Source organism: Oncorhynchus clarkii, chromosome 19 (genome assembly GCF_045791955.1).
Source record: "Oncorhynchus clarkii lewisi isolate Uvic-CL-2024 chromosome 19, UVic_Ocla_1.0, whole genome shotgun sequence".
Lineage (NCBI taxonomy): Eukaryota > Metazoa > Chordata > Actinopteri > Salmoniformes > Salmonidae > Oncorhynchus > Oncorhynchus clarkii.
Genome location: NC_092165.1, coordinates 35,043,169 through 35,067,410, shown reverse-complemented (window position 1 = coordinate 35,067,410; position 24,242 = coordinate 35,043,169). Strand labels below are relative to the sequence as shown.

The following is a 24,242-nucleotide window of genomic DNA, read 5'->3' as shown; positions in this document are numbered from 1 at the left end:
GAGGAGCTGCTGTGACTCATTTTTATAACATGGAACTTGTCATTTTTACTGTAGGGACGAGGTAATGATGCGTTATACTGACAAACATGTGACTCCTCTGTAAGACTTCGATAACTTGTTATACCTCCTATAGGCTAATTGTAGCAAGAGTTACATTGTCTTTTGCATTTCTGTTACACCAGTCGTGTTTGCACTTGTCTGCTATTGCAAGAGCGACTTAACAACGATATGTCAACATGGGGACAACGGGTCAGAACATTCGTTACCGTGGAGCCGGTCATTTTTTTCTACATGACCAGCACGTTCATCGTGACGCCTGCGTATCAACAGCTGGTCATCGCAAAGGTACAGTGGGCCAACGATCTGCTCGCGGCATTATCAAACACACCTATTTACTTACACATGTTCGCGAATTAGGCTATTCATTAAACTATCAGAACTATGGTTGATATTTTCAGTAGCATCGGCTATACTCGATTTTTGTTGCTTATACATGTTCAACTAGACCAATGTTTCGACCAAAATGAGGTGAAACAGTCCTGTCAGTTCCAGTGACATATGAACAGTAAAAGTCTAAATCAATCAACCTGACATTGAGATTAAAATAGTAGGCCTACCATTAGATATGATATCCCGAAATTTAGAGTAGAGTGTATACAATTTGGGCACAGTTTATTCTTTTTTTTTTTCAATGGAACTCAAAGCAAATGTAAAGCTCAGACATAGGACTGAACCGATATAGGCTACTGTATGCTTGTGGGTTACAAATAGCATAGACATGCAAATATCTGATTCTCACAGCTCCTTGCCTTTTTATTAATATACAGTCTACTCCCTCCTCTCTCTCCTACTTCTGCTGAACACAATTCAATATCCATGTATAGGTGAGGCAGCACATACATATAATACACTACAGAGTTCAACCATCAAACAACTTCTGTATGTACTGTACATAAAACTCTGTAGACAATGTGCCTCTTGCAGCGAGGGCCATAATTTCTCTGTCGTTTTTCTCTGTTTTTATGGTTTATATTGTCCAGATTTATTTAATAATTTCAGACTGACATCTTATCTGTCTGTTTGGGCTCATTAATGCTGCAGCACTTTCCATGTTGCAATAGCATGCATAGCAGATGAAATGGTTCCCCAAGAGTAAGTTCAGCTCTGCAGGTTCGGTTTTATCCAGTAAAATGTGAATGATGAATGTAGACAGGGAAGCAGAAGTATGGTTTGAATTAAATGTGTTCTTGAGTCTGTGCAATGGGAACTGTGGGATTGACTAAGGTCATTTTACATGCCTCAACACTGCATAAGTATTTTGAGCTGAAGTTTAGGCATTAGCTCTGGGAGTCATTATGAAATTATATTATGAAAAAAAGTGTATAATAGCAATAGTCCCTAACATGAGTACCTAATAAATTAGGGAACAATTCCTGTGTCCAGATTACGCCTTTTCCTGGACAAAAAAAATGGATTAAATAGATTCTCTATTGTGCACGCTTTCTATTCCAGGACTAGGCTTAATCTTGATCTGGAAACCTTAAAGTGTCTGTTCCTCTGTCCAGGTGTGCTATGAGCTGTTTCAAGACTCTTACATCTGCAGCAGCCCGGCGCACCATAAGGATGAGGAGGAGCTGATTGAAAGTCGTTCCTCCTACATCCTCCTGATCTACACATGTGTGACCAGCCTACTGTCCATCCTTCCAGCCATGCTGCTAGGCTCCTGGTCTGACCGCTCCAGCCGCAAGGCTGTCATGCTGCTGCCTTGCCTTATGTCTCTGGTCAGTGGTGGTGTGCTCATAGCAATGTCTCTACTGGAGGACATTAGTGTGTACTGGTCGCTAGTCGCCGCAGGGGTAACGGGCCTCTCTGGAGGATACGTCTCAGTATTCCTTAGCTCGTTTAGTTACTTAGCAGATGTCACAGCCGGGCTGGGGAGTAACCGTACTCTGCGTATGGCGGCGGCAGAGTCGATGATCTACGTAGGAGGGATGGTGGGGTTTTTGTTAGTTGGTTTCTTGATACAGGAGTTTGGGCTGATGTCTGCATTTGTGGCGTACTGCTCCTGCCATGTTCTCTCAGTGCTCTATATTCTGGTTTGGTTACGGGATCCTGAACGCTCAGTCCCACCTCCACCCTCAGGGGAAGATGGAGACAGACTGCCATGTGAAGCTGGTGACACTGACACTGAACCATCATTCAACCTGTTGTGTCTGTCTGATGTCAAGAGGTCCTTCAAAGCCATGTTCAGGAGGAGGCCAGGACAGCAGAGGCAGAAACTCCACCTTCTTATAGTCTGCACATTCATCAACAACCTGGTAGCTGTAGGTGAGTAAACTCCATCTGTTGTTTGATCATTATTGTCTCAACACAGCTGTTCAACTGAGGGTTTTCAAATGAGCTATTAATGCCATTGTTTTCCTATTTGAAACATACAGTATGATAGACCTTCACAGTATAAGCAATACAGCATCTGTGCACTCAAAAATGTTGAATGTGGTTAAAGAGCTCAGAATCCAGATCGAAGAGGTGATGCTTTCCCATTTAGTCTGTGTCGGCTCGCTGCTCCGCATGGTGCCACAGGGGCTCTCAGAACGTTCTGCTGCCTTTTGTTCGGCTGACTCTGAGGCAGGCAGCAGCATCGATTTGGAGGAGGAGGTGTATTAAGTCCGTAGTCTATGGGGGATGTCTGAGTGTTGCTTCTTGCCCTGAGGGTTTTCAATCGAGCTGTCATATTGTTGTCTTATTTGACACATACATTATGGTAGTCCTTTACAGTATTAGCAGTACAGCATCTGTGCACTCACTGTCACCAATAAACAATTTTGAATGTGGTTCAGTGTTTACATTCCCTGTCTCATGTCATGTAATATTTTCTTTTGAATACTGGAATATGTAAGCCTACTTCCTGCATGTTAGATAATGTTTCTTAAACACCATTGAGTACCTCAATGTCAATGTATAGTTTGTCATCCATACATGAACACGTGATTTTTGAATTCATGTACAGTTATGGTACACTTCATAATAAACCAAATCCATTTTTGAAATGGCCAAGACTGTCAGTTATATAGTCACAATTATAGTAATTCATACTTGGTTATGAATACATTACAAATGTACTTCAGAGATCATGTCTATACATGCAAGAGGCCATGAGTTCAAGCGATGTCCTAGAACCCTAAATAGTGAATAAAATGCCAGTATCTCAAATGTCTTATAGAATCATTCCTAGCAATTATTTTATGAAATGGAAAATTAGATGTACCATTTCAGTGACAGTCTGTATTTACAGAAGTATGTGATTGCCCTGACACCTACATGTAAAATTACCCATTTAAAGACAGTCATGAAAATCTATGGTTCACGTACAGTACCTGTCAAAAGTTTGGACACACCTACTCATTCCAGGGTTTTTCTTTATTTTTACTATTTTATACATTGTAGGATAATAGTGAAGAAATCAAAACTATGAAATAACACATGTAATTATATAGTAACCAAACAAGTGTTAAAAAGATCCAAATATATTTGAGATTCTTCAAGTTGCCACTCTTTGCCTTGATGACAGATTTGCACACTCTTGGCATTCTTTCAACCAGCTTCATGAGGTAGTCCCTGGAAGGCATTTCAATTAACAGGTGTGCCTTGTTAAAAGTGAATTTTCTTAATGCGTTTGAGCCAATCAGTTGTGTTAAGGTAGGGGTGGTATACAGAAGATAGCCCTATTTGGTAAAAGACCTAGTCCATATTATGGCAAGAACAGCTCAAATAAGCAAAGTGAAATGACAGTCCATGATTACTTTAAGACATGAAGGGCAGTCAATCTGGGAACATTTCAAGAACTTTGAAAGTTTCTTCAAGTGCAGTCGCAAAAATCATCAAGCGCTATGATGAAACTGTCTCTCAAGAGGACCGCCACAGGAAAGGAAGACCCAGAGTTTCCTCTGCTGCAGAGGATAAGTTCATTAGGGTTACCAGCCTCAGAAATTGCAGCCTAAATAAATGCTTCAGAGTAAAAGCAACAGTAACATCTCAACATCAACTGTTCAGAGGAGACTGCGTGAATCAGGCCTTCGTGGTCGAATTGCTGCATAGAAACCACTAAATGACACCAATAAGAAGAAGAGACTTGCGTGTGCTGCAGCAGATGACCTGGCCTCCACAATCACCCGACCTCAACCCAATTGAGATGGTGTGGGATGAGTTGGACCGCGGAGTGAAGGAAAAGCAGCCAACAAGTGCTCAGCATTTGTGGGAACTTCTTCAAGACTGTTGAAAAAGCATTCCATGTGAAACTGGTTGAGAAAATGCCAAGAGTGTGCAAATCTGTCATCAAGGCAAAGGGTGGCTACTTTGAAGAATCTTAAATATTAAATATATTTTTATTTAACACTTTTTTTTGGTTACTACATTATTCCATATGTGTTCATAGTTCTGATGTCTTCACTATTATTTTACAAAAAAAACCTTTGAGTTGGTGTCTAAACGTTTGACTGGTACTGTATATATAACTGACATGTAATATTCCACCACAATTACTGCATTGCAACTCTATATGAACCTTTCCTCTATATCTTAAACCCGCTCTAAACATTTATTACGTTTGCAATAATTCTCTGTGTGTGTGTGTGTGTGTGTGTGTTTCCTCCCTCCAGGAGAGCAGGCTATCTCCCTGCTCTATTTGAAGTACGAGCCAAGGGAGTTCACAACTGAACTGTATGGCGTGTTCAAATCAGCCCAGATGCTGCTGTTAGTAAGTGGCTCTGCTTCATCAGAAAGGTCATGATTGTGATTTAGATGCACCAAAAGGCAAACATCAATTGATTTTCCCAGCAACTAAAGACTCAAATCACTGAGAAATGCATTGACAATTATACTGTAATAAGACAGTAATATGTAAAGATTTGGATGATATGGTGCAAAGTCTGATCCACATAACTAGAGGTCCAGCTCTGTACTGTACACTTCAAATGGAAGCTACATTTGTTTGCATTACCACTTGCAGCTATGGGTTTATTTGTTCAGCTGATTCAATCATAAAACAAAATCTAACTGAAAAAAATGATGATCCCATGGCCTTTGGCTTTATATGTTCCTAGAGTATGGTCATTGCATAATGTTTTGAAAACATTTGCACATGACTCAGATCACATGATTACTGTTCCTCTGTCTGCGTACTGGGGTTAGTTACCCACGTGCGACTTTCCACACCAAGGTCCACAGGTCTCCACTTGACTGGCCATGGATTGAATGATCGTTAATGATATGCACTAGCTATGTCCCATGGCTCGGAGCAAGAGTGCATAGTACCATCCGGTCCCCACACATTTACAATGACACATTCTTACCGTTTCACCTTGTTCTAGAAATCCAAAACCACATAACGGCAAAACAGAAACAAAAATAGTTTAAATAAAAATAGCTGAAACCACACAAAAAACATCCAAACAATGTACACAAGACCTTTACTGATCTGAACCAATAGCAACCATAGTTTTAATATGTTCACAGCAGTTACAACTCAGAGGCTGTATGTATTTCAAGGGACCCTTTGGGGGTGTGTATGATTGTGTGTGGGAGGGGGGGGGGGTGCGGTGCGGGTACTTGAGTGTGTCTCTCTTCGTCCTTCGTGATCTCATGAATGAGTCTGGGTCGATGTCTTGCCTTGATGTGACACTTAAACAAAGACTGCTTGTTAAAGAGCTCAGAATCCAGATCGGAGAGGCGACGCTTTCCCATTTAGTCTGTCGGCTCAACTGCTCCGCACGGTGCCACAGGGGCTCTCAGAACGCTCTGCTGCCTTTTGTTGGACTGACTCTGAGGCAGGCAGCCGCATCGATTTGGAGGAGGAGGTGTATTATGTCCGTAGTCTATGGGGGATGTCTGAGTGTTGCTTCTTGCCCTCTGCTACAAACATACTTTAATTACCAACAGATGAAAGACTTTAGAAGGGGGGAAAACTACAGGGTTTGTTTTTAGCTCTCGGGATTCAAACAGGGAAAGTTGAAAAAACAAGGGAGAGCTCGGGGAATTAGGAGGAGAAAATGAGCAGCTTGTAGCCTCGGCTAAACTAACACAGGTAATCCATCCCCAATATTAATGTTAGTTACATAATAGAATATCAAAGGGTTATGGAATTGTCAATGAAATGTATTACTTCTCCTCCGTAGCAGGTCTGGGAGGGCAGCAGGGGTGGGTTCACGGCTCCTCTCCTTGAGGTAGCTTTTAATAATTGGCTTAAAGGTTGAGAATGAGATTGACTTGTAATTAGGGCAGAGCAGAGTTCCCTAAGAATGATTAAACACCACAAACACCACAAGCTCTAATGAGTTGATTGAAGTAAAAACATAGAGAGCTGACCTTCTCAGGGAAACGTTTATGCATTCCTATTATGTTTCCTAGTGTAGATTTGAGACTGCTGGTGAGGGAAGGGGGCGGAGGGGGGATGAGGACACTGGCAACTTGTCACCCTGAGCTGGACGGGATAATTAAATCAAATCTGTCAGCTTTTAGACAAAGAGGGCAAATGAGTCACATTACACACAGGCACTCTGACGGGCGCACACACACACTCGGGCGTGAAGTGTATGCACGCACATATATAGCCTACACACACGTACATAAATATCCATGTTTGTTGTTTTGACACAATCTCTAAAGGTTAATTGATGCAGTGTTTTGGCTAACTAAGGAATGCGGTTCAAACATATAATGACTCGTTGTAGAACAAAAGCCAAACAGCAAACTTTCCCAAATTACCCCAAATTGTGTTTTTAGGAGCGACCAGTACATTGATTGCCCAACTGTAATTGCAGATTGTTAATTGTTAGGAATAATAGACTCTATGATCCCATCACTCAATGTATCCAATTCATTCAACTTCCAATCAAGCATTAAACAATCATTAATATGCAATAAGAAGTAAAGAATGTCTAAAGGTATGTAATGTTTTGTCCTAGGGGTTTACCCTGCTGGGGATCTTCCCACTGCTTATGAGAGTGGTAGGAGAGATGACTCTGGCCAAAGTGAGTGTTCTCTTCAGGACAGCAGGCTTAGTTCTAATGGCCTTCTCCACTAACACATGGATGGTGTTTCTAGGTGAGGGGACCTATGCACGGATTGATGATGTACTAAACTAATATGAAATTCTGGGCCGCTATTCACAAAGTGTTTTAAGAATACGGATAGTTCAGCACTCCTACTCTGAGACACTATGAATAAAATCCCTGACGTTTTCTCAAATATAAAAGTTTTGGTGCCTGTAGAGTTACCCTCCTGCAGGCTTTTGCTCCAACCCTAATCTAACACACTTGATTCTAGGAATTGGCTACCCACCAGGACCCTGATTGGCTGTATCAGATGTGTTACAGCAGGGTTGGAGTAAGCATGTAGATGCAGGGCCTCTCCCTCTCTGGGAGGAGGGTGGCCACCCCTGGTATAAAATAAAAAACATTTGAAAGGTTTCATGCAGAGACCTTCGTAACTGATGAGGTTAAGACTGCAACGTTACAGTACAGGCTGGATTGGATTTTAGCCAGGAGTTGTTGTGATGATGTAACACACTTCGACACTGCTGTGCTTTAATTAAAAAGACACACATCTCCTTTTGCCTTGGAATATGTAAAGTTGTCATTTTCCTGACGAGCTGCTTAAACACGGACTCCTTTAGGATAACAGTGCATTGTGCCAGCCTAGTGGTCAGACAGGCTTTTGAGACCGAGGAAGATGTACAGGATGGGTATTGATATCCTTAATTAAATAAATAGTTGTGGAAATTGTTATTCTAATCAACGTGGAGGTGGACTAAAGCATTTTAGAGGGGAGCTGAGTGTCGTGACCACACACACACTTTTAAGCATTATGTGAATAATTAGCTGCAACCTCACCAGATATCTGCATTCCGCTCTCTTCCTTTGTCTGGAATAATGAGGGTTAGCACGCTGGTACAGCTTCAGAGTCATCACCCCCATTTCCATAGCCAGGCAGGAGTTGGTTCGTCTGACTGCATGTTTTAAAGCTGCAATATGTCACTTTTTGGGGGTGCTATTTCTATGCTTCCCGTTCTTACGTTTCGTCTTTATCTTTTACTTTCGGTTTTGTACACCAGCTTCTAACAGCTGAAAATACAAATGTTTGGTTATGGTAAATTAGGCCAACTATTTGAATTTTAGCCACCAGGAAATTACGGAGCCTTTTCTGCGTAGTGCACCTTTTTAAGTAACAAACATAATAAGTACACATACAGCACACTTACATGCGCGCACACACACGAACACACATACACACATCCTCATTTGTGATGATTATAATAAAGGAGAATGCAATGCCTTACCCTCACCTCCCCTTTAACGAGCCTGAGCTTAATAACATCAACCTTATCTCATAGATAATGTAGTTTATTGGCTAATATGTCTCATCGTTTTTTAATGTAACTTTTGTCTTGTTCTGCTCTATCCTGTCTGTCCTCCTCTGTCCTGTCGGTCCTGTCTGTCCTTATGTCCCGTCTGTCCTCTTCTGGGTTGTATGTCCTCCTTTCCTGTCTGCCCTCATGTCATGTTTGCCCTCTTGACCTGTCTGTCGCCCTGTCCTGTCTGTCCCATCTGTCCCCTGTCCCATCTGCCCATTTGTCCTGTCCTCCTGTTCTGTCCTGTCTGTCCTCATTTTGTTCTGTCTGTCCTCCCCTGCCATTTCCTTTCTCTCCCTTCCCCCCAGTGGCTGTGGTGTCTGCCCCTGCTGGCATCACTCAGGCTGTCATCCGCTCTCTGTCCTCCACCATCGTAGAGCCAGACGAACAAGGTGGGTCTTGAGCTCCACCACATTTGCTCCATCACATTTGACTTATAAAGCCCTTTTTACATCAAGTGTTCACAAAGTGCCTCACAGTAACCTGACCTAGCCCCCTAAAGAGCAAGCGGAATAAGTTGCAAGGCGTACCTTACATTACACTTCAACGTGACTGAAATGAAGAGACAGTTTAACATTGGACTTTTGACCCAGAATGTTCCCTGTTCCTCAAGTCCAACTCCTGAGAGAAATCTGCATGTTATTATATTTTGATGAACCTTGACATCCTCAGCATAGAGAAAAGGGCCAGCAGCCTCGTGGATATTCCGTGTTCTCCGTAAGTCCATCATGGCCACATCAGAGAATGGTTGGATGAACAAATGATGCACAGTAACATTTTGTTATTCCTTTCTCTTATTCAGTCATTTTATTGAAACAATACCATGTAGAATGTATACCTGCATTGAAAGATTGGTAACATTTTGTATTATTTCTCAAATCATTGCACCACTAGTAATGATACTGTTCTTGCAGGCAAAATAACATTGAATAGCAATCAAGATTTTCAAGAGTTAAATAGCTACCATGTCTAGATACTTAGCTACTGAAATGCCCCTGTATAATTATGTGAAATGCAAAGCCTGCTGTTGCATTTATGTACAACCTGTACCGTTTGTTCATGTAAGAAACAACATGTTTTGTTTTCCCATTGTTTTTATTCTGAAGGCATGTTGCACTGCCACTTTTAAGTTGACATGGAAAAAGTACGTAGCTAGCAGCCAGTCTCTCTCTCTCGCTCTCTCTCTCTCTCTCTCTCTCTCTCTCTCTCTCTCTCTCTCTCTCTCTCTCTCTCTCTCTCTCAGATCAATAAGTATTCCATTGTCTCTGGTAAGACACGGGGAGGGGCCTACACATTTATGTAAACAACAGCTGGTGCAACAATGTATAAGGAAGTCTCTAGGTTTTGCTAGCCTGAGGTAGAGTATCTCATGATAAGCAGTAGACCACACTATCTACCTAGAGTTTTCATCTGTATTTTTTGTAGCTGTCTACATACCACCACAGAACGAGGTTGGCACTAAAACCGCACAAAATGAGCTGTATTCCGCCATAAGCAAACAGGAAAAAACTCATCCAGAGGCGGCTCTCCTAGTGGCCGGTGACTTTAATGCAGGGAAACTTAAATCAGTTTTACCGAATTTCAATCAGCATGTTAAATGTGCAACCAGAGGGGGGAAAATTCTAGACCACATTTACTCCACACACAGAGACGGATACAAAGCTCTCCATCGCCCTTCATTTGACAAATCTGACCATAACTCTATCCTCCTGATTCCTGATTACAAGTCAAATTAAAGCAGGACGCACCAGTGACTCGGTATATAAAAAAAGTGATCAGATGAGCAGATGCTAAACTACAGGACTGTTTTGCTAGCATAGACTGGAATATGTTCTGAGATTCTTCCGATAGCATTGAGGAGTATACCACACCGGTCACTGGCTTTATCAATAAGTGCATAGAGAACGTCGTCCCCAGAGAGACTGTACGTACATACCCCAACCAGAGGCCATGGATTACAGGCAACATTCGCACTGAGCTAAAGGGTAGAGCTGCCGTTTTCAAGGAGTGGGACTCTAACCCGGAAGCTTATAAGGAATCCTGCTATGCCCTCCGATGAACCATCAAGCCGGCAAAGTGTCAATACAGGACTAAGAACAAATCGTACTACACCGGCTCCGAAGCTTGTCGGATGTGGCAGGGCTTGCAAACTATTACAGACTACAAAGGGAAGCACAGCCGATCGCTGCCCAGTGGCACGAGCCTACCAGACGAACTAAACTTCTATGCTCGCTTCGAGTCCAGTAACACTGAAACATGCACGAGAACATCAGCTGTTCCGGATGACTGCGTGATCATGCTCTCTGCAGCCAATGTGAGTAAGACCTTTTTAAACAGGTCAACATTCACAGGGACGCTGGGCCAGACGGATTATTGCTATTGTTATTTACTGCTGCTCTTTCATTATTTGGTTTTCTCTTTTTTTGTGGTATTTTCTTAACTGCATTGTTGGTTAATCTCTTGTAAGTAAGTATTTCACTGTAAGGTCTACTACACCTGTTGTATTCAGTGCATGTGACAAATACACAATGATATCAAATCAAATTTTGTCTTCATGTTCAAAGTTATTCAACCTGGACTGTGTGTACTTAAACAATGCTTTCAATGAAAGTACAGATATCTGAAAACATTACATATTTAAACCTCTGTTGGTAGTCTAAACTCTTCTTTTCTAGGGTAGTCAACTATTTTATTTTACAGTCACACCAAAAAAACACATTTGTAACACAGAAATCAATGCTTAGAATAATTTGTGTCTTCAAACTTAGAAGAACTGAAAACTCAGAGCTTTATATTTGGAGAGTTTCAACAACTATTGCAACGTTCATGAGTTCAGTTGATGGAACTCTGTCAACGTAAGGCTCTGCATAAACCCGTGTTTCTTGTGTGACCCTGCAGGTGCGATGTTCTCCTTCTCTGCGTCTGTGGAGACCACATGTATTATGTTTGCAGCGGTGATGTTTAATGGCCTGTTCCCTCTGACCCTGCCCACCTTCCCTGGCATGCCCTTCATCGTCATGGCAGGCTTCACACTCATCATCTTCATCTTAATGCAGTAAGTCACCTGCCTGTTGTCTTTATATAACTTATTGATAACCATTTAACAAAAAAAATGTTACAATGAAATACCATGGTTTAGCAATCAGAATTCTTCAAACTTCTTCAGTTGTCAGAAAGTGTCTGTCTTTGACACACGATGATTCAAGTCTTTGCATGGACGTGCAGTCTATGAGAAGAATAAAGATTGATAAGGAGTCATATGTATAGATGTAGGATCTTCATTTAATCACCCTGTTGCAGGAGAACTTTCCTGCAATGCAGGAAATGTAAAACTTATAGTGCATTTGAGGTTTAAAAAGGCTTTAGAAGTTTGTAATTTCCTCTTCAGAAATGTTACTTAATTTTCCCTTATGAAAAACGTATCAACCCATACAAAACTGCGCATGAATTATAATCCACGTAATAATTCACATTTCCTATTGTTGCAGGTTTAAATTGGCTCAAATGAAGATCCTACATGTGTACTGAAAGTTTTCAGACCCCTTGACCTTCTCCACATTTTGTTACGTTACAGCCTTATTCTAAAATGTATTAAATCTTTTTTATTTTCAATCTAAACAGAATACCCCATAATTAAAAAATCAAAAACATGTTTAGACATTTTTGCTAATTTATTAAAAATAAAAACCAATCACATTTTACATAAGTATTCAGACCCTTTACTCAGTACTTTGTTGAAGCACCTTTGGCAGCGATTACAGCCTCGAGTATTCTTTGGTATGACGCTAAAAGTTTGGCACACCTGTATTTGGGGAGTTTCTCCCATTTTTCTTTGCAGATCCTCTCAAGCTCTGTCAGGTTGGATGGGGAGCATTACTGCTCAGCTATTTTCAGGTCTCTCCAGAGAGGTTAGATCATGTTCAAGTCCGGGTTCTGGCTGGACCACTCAAGGACATTCAGAGACTTGTCCCGAACCCACTCCTGCGTTGTCTTGGCTGTGTGCTTAGAGTCGTTGTCCTGCTGGAAGTCGAACCTTCACCACTCTGAGATCCTGGACCCTCTGGAGCAGGTTTTGATCAAGGATCTCTCTGTACTTTGCTCCATTCATCTTTGCCTCGAACCTGCTAGTCTCCCATTACCTGCCAGTGAAAACCATCCCCACAGCATAATGCTGTCACCACCTTGCTTCACTGTAGGGATGGTGCCAGGTTTCTTCCAGACGTGACGCTTGGAATTCAGGCTAAAGAGTTCAATCTTGGTTTCATCAGACCAGAGAATCTTATTTCTCATGGTCAGAGTCCTTTAGGTGCCTTTTGGCAAACTCTTAGCGGGCTGGTTGTACTTCTGGAAGGTTCTCCTTTTTTGGCCAGCTCCAGCAAGAGTCTTTGCGGTTCCAAAGTTCTTCCATTTAAAAATGTTGGAGGCCACTGTGTTTCTAGGGGACTTTCAATGCTTTCAATCCTTCCTGTGATCTGTGCTTTGACACAATCCTGTCTCGGTGCTCTACGAACAATTCCTTCAACCCCATTGCATGGTTTTTGCACTGACATGCACTATCAACTGTGGAACCATATAGACAGGTGTGTGTCTTTTCCAAATCATGTCTAATCAATTGAATTTACCACAGGTGTACAAGTTGTAGAAGCATCTCAAGGATGATCAATGGAAACAGGATGCACCTGAGCTCAATTTTGAGACTCATAGCAAAGGGTCTGAATACTTATGTAATGAAGGTATTTTGTATATAAAAAAATTAAAAAAGTTGTAGATACAGTTGCAAAAATGTCTAAACCTGTTTTCGCTTTGTCATTATGGGGTTTGTTTGTATATTTTAGAAAAACGTATTTATTTAATCAATTTTAGAATAAGGCTGTATGGTAACAAAATGTGGAACAAGTCAAGGGGTCTGAATACTTTCTGAATGCACTGTATGTAGTAAAAAATGCAGGTTTAGCTGCAGTCACTTTGGTTGAAGGGGACATAAAGGCAATTAACATTTTCAAAAGGTTAATTGTTCAAGGGTTTCTCAAAATTGTATGATTATTACTCCAAATGAAAGTATTTTCAAAAGGGCAATAAGGAATTAAGATTACATTTACTAACATAACATGCCGCTAACCGATAGTTTTGTGGTCAATTTGGTCTTTTAACTTTTTTTTCAGACACTTAAGTAATCTTCACTTGAATATACTTTTGATTACTTCAGTAATTCATTTCCTAGAATGTGTGTGTGATTTGAATTTACAATGGAGAAAGTAATCATAGTACAATATGGTATAATTGTAGTGAGGAGGAATCATCGCTACTGGATGAATGTAATTTAATTTCCTGGGTGTGGGTTGCTTGCTGATAGGTTTAAGGTTTCTATTCATGGGGAGTGAACCGTTTAGTCTGAAGCTGAGATGGGTATCCACTTTTAAATAGATTTTATTGATTTTGTAATTTAATTGATTAATTCTATTCACTTACTTTTGAGCTGTCACTTGAATATTGAATACAGTACAGGACCGTCGGTCTCCATGCCTGTACCTTTCTATTCTATGCATGGACATGAAGTAAATGGCTATAAATGAAAGCCTGTAGTCTGTTTAGCTGTTTCTATCTGCCACAATACCAGGGATCAGGGTGGTCCAACATATATCACTATTTTGCCCTACCATGTTGTTCAACATCAGCAATAGGTTTTGCTTTAGTGTAGCAACACAGTACAGAAACGTAATATAATTTAATGGTGTCAACACAACGTCAAACTCATGTAAGGAAATGTATGAATCATACAGTAGTATACCAATTACATTTGAGTCATTTAGCAGACTCTCTTAGCCAGAGTGACTTATGGGAGAAATGGCCTTGCTCAAGTGCACCTCAACAGATGTTTCACCTAGTCGTCTCGGGGATTTGAACCAGCTGTACCTCAACGCATAATGTAGGCTACAATAAGTGAATTCCAACTGTGACGCACAGGGATACCATTAAACACTAACCGCTTTCGCTCTGGTCAAAAGATGTGCACTATAGGAATAGTAGGGTGCATTTTGGGATGCGTCCTATGACTGACTGGCTGGAGCCCTGAACAGACACTACCAACTCTATTACCATCCTTTCAATTCATTGTAACGGTCCACATTTGATGTTCATGCCACTCTATAATTAAGCCATTGTCTTTGGTAATTGAGGTATTAAGTAATGTAGTGGTCCCTGTAATATAAGCAACATGTGGTCAGGTCAGGTGGTTAGTGCTTATATTTGTCCTATTTCACACATGTAAAAGTGTGTATTAATATGCATGTGTGATTTGGAAATGTGTTTTTGCATATCCCATCTCCTCCTAAGAGACACCCTCAGAGAGTGGGGTCATGGCCAGTGTCAGCCATTATCCATGCCAACCCTAGAGAAAATAGGGTTAAGTGCCTTGCTCAAGGGATTCGAACTAGCACCCTTTCGGTTACTGGCCTAACACTCTAACCGGTAGGGTACCTGCCCCCCATTCTGTGTGTGTGTGCACGCATGCGTGGATGGTGTAGTGAGGAGGGGAGCGGTTACGTTATCGTCCCCAGGCTGTGGGGTTGGGCCATGGTGGCCGCCCCCTCCCAACCATGCTGCTGCTACTAACACACACACACATTCAGTCATACATACAGTGCCTTGCGAAAGTATTCAGCCCCCTTGAACTTTGTGACCTTTTGCCACATTTCAGGCTTCAAACATAAAGATATAAAACTGTATTTTTTTGTGAAGAATCAACAACAAGTGGGACACAATCATGAAGTGGAACGACATTTATTGGATATTTCAAACTTTTTTAACAAATCAAGAACTGAAAAATTGGGCGTGCAAAATTATTCAGCCCCTTTACTTTCAGTGCAGCAAACTCTCTCCAGAAGTTCAGTGAGGATCTCTGAATGATCCAATGTTGACCTAAATGACTAATGATGATAAATACAATCCACCTGTGTGTAATCAAGTCTCCGTATAAATGCACCTGCACTGTGATAGTCTCAGAGGTCCGTTAAAAGCGCAGAGAGCATCATGAAGAACAAGGAACACACCAGGCAGGTCCGAGATACTGTTGTGAAGAAGTTTAAAGCCGGATTTGGATACAACAAGATTTCCCAAGCTTTAAACATCCCAAGGAGCACTGTGCAAGCGATAATATTGAAATGGAAGGAGTATCAGACCACTGCAAATCTACCAAGACCTGGCCGTCCCTCTAAACTTTCAGCTCATACAAGGAGAAGACTGATCAGAGATGCAGCCAAGAGGCCCATGATCACTCTGGATGAACTGCAGAAATCTACAGCTGAGGCGGGAGACTCTGTCCATAGGACAACAATCAGTCGTATATTGCACAAATCTGGCCTCTATGGAAGAGTGGCAAGAAGAAAGCCATTTCTTAAAGATATCCATAAAAAGTGTTGTTTAAAGTTTGCCACAAGCCACCTGGGAGACACACCAAACATGTGGAAGAAGGTGCTCTGGTCAGATTAAACCAAAATTGAACTTTTTGGCAACAATGCAAAACGTTATGTTTGGCGTAAAAGCAACACAGCTGAACACACCATCCCCACTGTCAAGCATGGTGGTGGCAGCATCATGGTTTGGGCCTGCTTTTCTTCAGAAGGGACAGGGAAGATGGTTAAAATTGATGGGAAGATGGATGGAGCCAAATACAGGACCATTCTGGAAGAAAACCTGATGGAGTCTGCAAAAGACCTGAGACTGGGACGGAGATTTGTCTTCCAACAAGACAATGATCCAAAACATAAAGCAAAATCTACAATGGAATGGTTCAAAAATAAACATATCCAGGTGTTAGAATGGCCAAGTCAAAGTCCAGACCTGAATCCAATCGAGAATCTGTGGAAAGAACTGAAAACTGCTGTTCACAAATGCTCTCCATCCAACCTCACTGAGCTCGAGTTGTTTTGCAAGGAGGAATGGGAAAAAATGTCAGTCTCTCGATGTGCAAAACTGATAGAGACATACCCCAAGCGACTTACAGCTGTAATCGCAAAAGGTGGCGCTACAAAGTATTAACTTAAGGGGGCTGAATAATTTTGCACGCCCAATTTTTCAGTTTTTGATTTGTTAAAAAAGTTTGAAATATCCAATAAATGTCGTTCCACTTCATGATTGTGTCCCACTTGTTGTTGATTCTTCACAAAAAAATACAGTTTTATATCTTTATGTTTGAAGCCTGAAATGTGGCAAAAGGTCGCAAAGTTCAAAAAGTTTGAAATATCCAATAAATGTCGTTCCACTTCATGATTGTGTCCCACTTGTTGTTGATTCTTCACAAAAAAATACAGTTTTATATCTTTATGTTTGAAGCCTGAAATGTGGCAAAAGGTCGCAAAGTTCAAGGGGGCCGAATACTTTCGCAAGGCACTGTACATACAAGTTGAAGTTGGAAGTTTACATACACCTTATGTAGATTTAAACTCAGTTTTTCACAATTCCTGACTGTTTAATCCTAGAAAAATGTCCTGTCTTAAGTCAGTTAGGATCACCACTTGATTTTAAGAATGTGAAATGTCAGAATAATAGTAGAGTGATTTATTTCAGCTTTTATTTCTTTCATCACATTCCCAGTGGGTCTGAAGTTTACATACACTGAATTAGTATTTGGTAGCATTGTCTTTAAATTGTTTAAATTGGGTCAAACATTTCAGGTAGCCTTCCACTCCAATACCTTGACTTTGTTGTACTTAAGCCATTTTTCCACAACTTAGGAAGTATGCTTGGGGTCATTGTCCATTTGGAAGACCCATTTGCGACCAAGCTTTAACTTCCTGACTGATGTCTTGAGATGTTGCTTCAATATACCCACATAATTTTCCTCCTCATGATGCCATCTATTTTGTCAAGTGCACCAGTCCCTCCTGCAGCAAAGCACCCCTACAACATGATGTTGCCACCCCCATGCTACACGGTTGGGATGGTGTTCTTCGGCTTGCAAGCCTCCCACTTTTTCCCCCAAACATAACGATGGTCATTATGGCCAAACAGTTCTATTTTTGTTTCATCAGACCATAGGACATTTCTCCAAAAAGTATGATCTTTGTCCACATGTGCAGTTTGAAACCATAGTCTGGCTTTTTTTATGGTGGTTTTGGAGCAGTGGCTTCTTCCTTGCTGAGCGGCCTTTCAGGTTATGTGATATAGGACTCTTTTTACTGTGGATATAGATACTTTTGTACCTGTTTCCTCCAGCATCTTCACAAGGTCCTTTGCTGTTGTTCTGGGATTGATTTGCACTTTTTGCACCAAAGAACGTTTATCTCTAGGAGACAGAACGCGTCTCCTTCCTGAGCGGTATGACGGCTGCCTGGTCCCATGCTGTTTATACTTGCGTACTATTGTTTGTACAGATTAACGTGGTACCTTCAGGCATTTGGAAATTGCTCCCAAGGATGAATCATACTTGTGGAGGTGTACAATTTTTTTCTGCTGTCTTGGCTGATTTCTTTTGATTTTCCCATGATGTCAAGCAAAGAAGCACTGAGTTTGAAGGTAGGCCTTGAAATACATCCACAGGTACACCTCCAATTGACTCAAATGATGTCAATTAGCCTATCTTCTAAAGCCATGACATAATTTTCTGGAATTTTCCAAGCTGTTTAAAGGCACAGTCAACTTAGTGTATGTAAACTTCTGACCCACTGGAATTGTGATACAGTGTATTATAAATGAAACAATCTTTCTGTAAACAATTGTTGGAAAAAGTACTTGTCATGCACAAAGTAGATGTCCTAACTAGTGAACAAATCACAGATGTAGGGTGCTGTGCTGTGGAATTTTTTTTTGTAATTTGATGTTGGCTGTGTTGGAATTCTAGAAGTAGAAGTAATGACAGGTTATGGATGATCAGCGGTTTCCCTAGGCGCCGACCAAATCGAATCAAACTATTTGTCACATGCGCAGAATACAAGTGTAGACTTTACAGTGAAACACTTACTTACAAGCCCTTAACCAACAGTGCAGTTCAAGAAGAGTTAAGAAAATGTTTACCAAGTTGACTAAAATAAAAAGTAATAATAAAAAGTAACACAATAAGAATAACAGTAATCGGCAAAACGGCCATTAACAGATCAATTGGCAATCGGATACTTTTTCCACTTCATAAATGAACTTGGCTTCTTTTCAATTAAAAGTTTCAATTCTCTAGTCAGAAAAGTCCATATAGCCTTCTCCCCCTAGAGTGAATGAAATGATGCATCTTCTAGTGATCTATTGACAGGGCTTATACAAATGGAGCGATGACAGGGAAACTGCTGGTTTGTCAATCTGCTGCCTGTCCCGCCTCTCGGTACCTGTGTTATTTTTGTGCACTGTGGTTGGCTGCAGTCAAATTTATTTTCAGAGAGAAGAGAAAGCATGATGCTTCTTCATCTCCTGTGAGTGAATTTATACGTCCCATGTAATATAAGTGGTAACGATGAGTTGAAATCCACTTAATTCTCGTTTTGTGGCACATTCATTTATTTTGCGTGTTTAATTTAGCAAGCCACAGAGTTGGGCCGCATAGGCTATTTACTGTGTTTACTGTACTTTGATTGTGTTGACTAGATTATAAAAGGTGCCGAACTGAATAAAGTCAAACTCCTATATCCCTTTGCTATTCATAAATCAAACAACGTAGTTATATGTCCATGGTATCGCGTCGGGACAAGTAAACTAAAGATCTTGTGTGTATTTTCTTAGGATTCAAGCTCATGTCGAGATTTTCCAGTGACCACTAAAGTGACGTCAGTGTAGCCTAGTGATGGGTTGTTTTGTGAACGAACAGCTATTTTTGAATGTCTCTTTTAGGTGAATGTCAGGAACCGAATTGCATAGGTGAGAGGACCATTAGTTTGGCTCCCTAATTTGTATAATGGTAGGCTATTATTGTTTTTCGGTGATTATCTGCAGATAAATTATGAAAACATTAGAGGAAGATGTTGAATCCTCACTGAAGGAACAGTAGGTATTGGAGAGAGCCTCATTCTGGACCAAAATATGATTTAAAAAAACATAACATTGACGGTTATAAAAGCTAATGATAAGTATATGGTATTATTAAAGATATTGATATAAGCCTACTGATTTGAATGAAGTGCTGACTATGGAGTTGTCAATTGTTGCTTTCTGTGTAGCAAAGCCCATGTTTAACAACTGCTTCTTTCTTCATTCATACCTGTAGGTCTATTCATGAAAGCATGACTTTGTATAAAAGTGTGGGTGCAACACTATGGTGGGAGTCTGGGGGTCACCCCCTGAAAACCAGTTTCCTGCAATTCTATATTGTTTTGTAAACACGGAATGTATGTTTACTTGATTGAATACAGCCTCATTTCTTAGGTTTTTGCCTCAATAAATGTAATTAGAAGATTTGGGGGGGGGCTATTCCCACCCACAATAATTGATTGACAGGTCTGAAACCATACCAACTCTGTGACTGACAAACATCCTGCCCCCTCCCCTGACAATCCCAATCACAGTGATTGATTGACAGGTCAAACTGATTGACAGGCCAAAGAGAGAGTTCACCCAAATAAAAAAAAAGACACATTGGTTTGCTTACCCTTAGTGTCCACAGCCACAGAGCCAATAAAATACAGAATTTGAAAAACAAACATCATTGAGGCAATTCATAACTTGCAATATAATGGTAGATTTGAATATCAATAGAAGACAGGTTTATTGTTAAAAAGGGTTATCTTACTTAGAAAATAGTCCTGATCATACAGTATAGATGTAGGCAATATCCCAAACAACTAACAACACACTGAATTCATGCATTTTCAGTCATTTAAATGTTTGTATTTCTACACAATACCACAATTCATTTTACCAAACTGGGAGATTAAGTTGTTCAAGTATTCAATAATTTTGCTGTGTATTTCAGATGGAATCATGGCATTATAATGTATCAGAGACCACCAAAATAGGGCTGTATACCTTGTGCAGTGTGCATGCATGGGTGGGTGACTAGCTGGAGACCACATTTTGAGAGACGTGCTGACAAAAGCAGGTTGTAATTTTCTTTGTATTTGCAATACAAATACAGAAACGTTCTTTGTTGAAATCAACATGTTTCATAATCAAAATATTGAATCCCATGGAGAGAGGTTAATTTCTAACAAGACACAATACACCATTTATAGACAATGCATACAATGAAGCAGCTTGCACTGTAGTATTCTTCCAAGATTTTGTGTTAGTGAGAGAGAGAAAGAAACAGTGAGCGAGGGAGGGAGCAAAATAAAGAGTGCACATGTCTTCCTAGTTTTGACCCCTTGGAATACTGATGAGAAAAAGGAGGACGATGAAAGGGAATCAGTGAAGACGATGACAAATTCAGTGGAGAAGAATGAGAGACCATGCAGTCTGTCTGGTATTGGGTGCACGTAACAACATGCACTGATATGAGAGAGACCGAGAGACAGACAGAGGGAGAGAGCGATTTAATCCAACCATCAAAGACTGTCTTCTATTGACTCTGAATGTATTTTCGATTTTAGATGGAACCAAATTAGATATTGTAATTCTGAACCAGCTTTTTGAGACCTGTTTTGGTGTCTACCGCGATCAGACAAGGTTGGTTTTGTTGTGAAAGTAAACGGGAGGGATGGAGTTGGTATGAAATGTGTGTTTTTACCACTCAGAAAAAGACTGAACCAACCCGCAGTATACGGTGCATTCGTAAAGTATTCAGACCCCTTGGCTTTTTCCACATTTTGTTACGTTACAGCCTTATTCTCAAATGGATGAAATTGTCCCCCCACCCCATCAATGTATACACAATACCCCATAATGACAAAGAAAAATAACTGATTTTTAGACATTTTTGGAAATGTATTTAAAAAAAAAAAAAAATGTTTAATAACATTTGCATAAGTATTCAGACCCTTTACTCAGTACTTTGTTGAAGCACCTTTGGCAGTGATTACAGCCTCAGGTCTTCTTGATTATGACTCTACAAGCTTGGTACACCTGTATTTGGAGAGTTTCTCACATTCTTCTCTGCAGATCCTCTCAAGCTCTCCGGTTAGATGGGGAGCATCGGCTGCACAGCTATTTTCAGGTCTCTCCAGAGATATTAGATTGGGTTCAAGTCCGGGCTCTAGCTGGGCCACTCAAGGACATTCCGAGACTTGTCCCGAAGCCTCTCCTGCGTTATCTTGGCTGTGTGCTTAGGGTCGTTGTCCTGTTGAAAGGTGAATCTTCACCCTAGTCTGAGGTCCTTAGCGCTCTGGAGCAGGTTTTCATCAAGGATTTCTCTGTACTTTGCTCTGATCATCTTTGCCTCGATCCTGATTAGTCTCCCAGTCTCTGCCGCTAAAAAACATCCCTACATGGTGCCAGGTTTCCTCCAAACGTGACACTTGGCATTCAGGCCAAAGTCTTCAATCTTGGTTTCATCATACCAGAGATCTTTGTTGCAAGATGGCGCCGATAAAGATGGCAGCTTCGCTTCAAGTCCTTAGGAAATGTGCAGTATTTAATTTGATATGTATTATTTATTACATTGTTAGCCCAGAAAACTTGAAATGTTATTATATACAACTGAGAGGAACTATTGGATATCAGAGAGACGTGAACTTACCAGCACAACCAGCACTACGACCAGGAATACAACTTTTCCAAAGCGGATCATTTGTCTGTATCTTCCACAGCATTTGAACTGATTCCAGAGGCCGACCCAAAACAACGCTTGTCCCAGAGCGGTCTTCTATTTAGGCTTCGGGATGCGCACACACCACCTACCGCTCCCAAGTATATTACTCACTAATGTCCAGTCCCTAGTTAACAAAGTCGACGAAATCTGGGTAAGAGTTGCTTTCCAAAGAGATTTCCGGGATTGTAATATACATGCTGTCGGAGTCCATACAGCCAAGTAATTTTAGTGCATCGCACCGACAGAAATTAACATCTCTCCGGTAAGGGGGAGGTGTATGTTTCATGATTAACTACTCATGGTGTAATTGTAACAACATACAGGAACCCAAGTCCTTTTGTTCACCTGACCTAGAATTCCTCACAATCAAATTCCAACTGTATTATCTCCCACGAGAACTGTCCTCGGTTATTGTCACGGCTGTGTTTATCCCCCCGCAAGCGGATACCAAGACGTCCATCAAGGAACTTCACTGGACTTTATGCAAACTGAAAACCATATATATTGAGGGCGCATTTATTGTAGCTTGGGATTTTAACAACGCTAATTTGAGAACAAGGCTACCTAAATGCTATCAGCATATCGATTGTTGTTCACGAGCAAGTAACACACTCGACTATTGCTACTCTAACTTCCGCAATGCATACAAGGCCCTCCCAGCCCTCCTTTTGGCAAATCTGAAAAATATTCCATCTTGTTGCTCCCCTCCTATAGGCAGAAACTAAAACAGGAAGGTCTATCCAATGCTGGTCTGACCAATCGGATTCCTCACTTCAAGATTGCTTCGATCACGTGGACTGGGATATGTTCCGTGTAGCCTCCAATAATAACATTACGTATACGCTGACTCGGTGAGCGAGTTTATAAGGAAGTGTATAGGAGATGTTGTACCCACTGTAAGGATGGGTATCCTTAAGATTTTAACGGTATTACTACTCTTACCAATACTGCTTATCGATACGGTACTTTAACGGTATTCTTATTGGTTTGTTTTCCGTAGTTTTTTTACGGAAAAAAAAAACGAAACATTAAGAACAGAATTAACATTGCTTTTTTTTCTGAAATGTAAAATAACAATTATTTACAGCTAAAGAAACAGGAATGTTTCGAATAAATCACTATTAAAGACTCTAATGTTGTGATGTGTAACGACAGATTTCCTCCTCTTCATCTGAAGAGGTGTAGCAGGGATCGGACCAAAACGCAGCGTGGTAAGTGTCCATATCGTTTATTATAAAACATAAACTGAACACTAAGAAATACAAAACAATAAATGTGAACATAAACGAAAACCAAACCGAAACAGTCCCGTGTGGTGACAGACACGGAAACAAACACCCACAAACCAAGAGTGAAACCCAGGCTACCGAAGTATGATTCTCAATCAGAGACAACTAACGACACCTGCCTCTGATTGAGAACCATAGTAGGCCGAAACAGAAACCTAAACATAGAAACACAAAACATAGACTGCCCACCCCAACTCACGCCCTGACCATACTAAATAAAGACAAAACAAAGGAAATAAAGGTCAGAACGTGACATGATGATGGAAATGTAAAACAAATGAAATGAACAATATTTTCCTGCGAAAGAAAATAGTGGTATAGAGCAACACGGGTGGAGCTTGAAGGTAGGCTGCAAAAGGACTAGCAGTTCTTCTGGAGAAAAATCAACATATTTGCCTTCTCTGGCAGAAGTCGGGACCTCTCCTGGCTTATTGTGTTCCCTGCAATCGAAAATACCTTCTCGCTAGGGGTGGAGGAGGCTTGAGCACAGAGGTAGCTTGTTGTGCTGTTTGTCAGGATGGGCAGAGTGGTTTTCTTCTCCCACCACCACATCACAGGATCTTCAGCCATGGGGATGGGAGGCAGGCCTTTGTAGAGCTCAACCTCTAGGTCAACACGCTCGGTGAGGGACGAGGTGTCCTGTTGGATCGTCAACCTCAACTCCGTCCTCCTCTGAGAACAGCTCCTCCAAGGTACTCCTTGTTTTGTACTCCTTCAGACTCCTCCTCCTGTTGCTGGTGCTCTGTGTCTGTCTGCTCCAGCTCCTCTGACAGCCCTGGTGTTGCTTCTGTCACATTGACCTCAACAGTTGCCTTCCTCAGCCTGTCCCAGGTGGTGTCACTCACCGGCCTCCCTTTAAATCTGGGGTCCATTGCTGTGGCCT

General features: G+C 41.1%; 1 protein-coding gene across 1 annotated transcript; it reads left to right on the top strand.

Moving 5' to 3' along the window:
- The first annotated feature begins 228 nt into the window (after positions 1-228).
- On the top strand, positions 229-11,901 carry LOC139374464 (proton-coupled folate transporter). Its single transcript, XM_071115494.1, is given in 7 exon segments — positions 229-345; positions 1,566-2,328; positions 4,659-4,756; positions 6,963-7,101; positions 8,716-8,799; positions 11,306-11,466; positions 11,896-11,901. Coding segments are annotated over 7 exon segments (1,368 nt in total).
- The last annotated feature ends 12,341 nt before the right edge of the window (positions 11,902-24,242 follow it).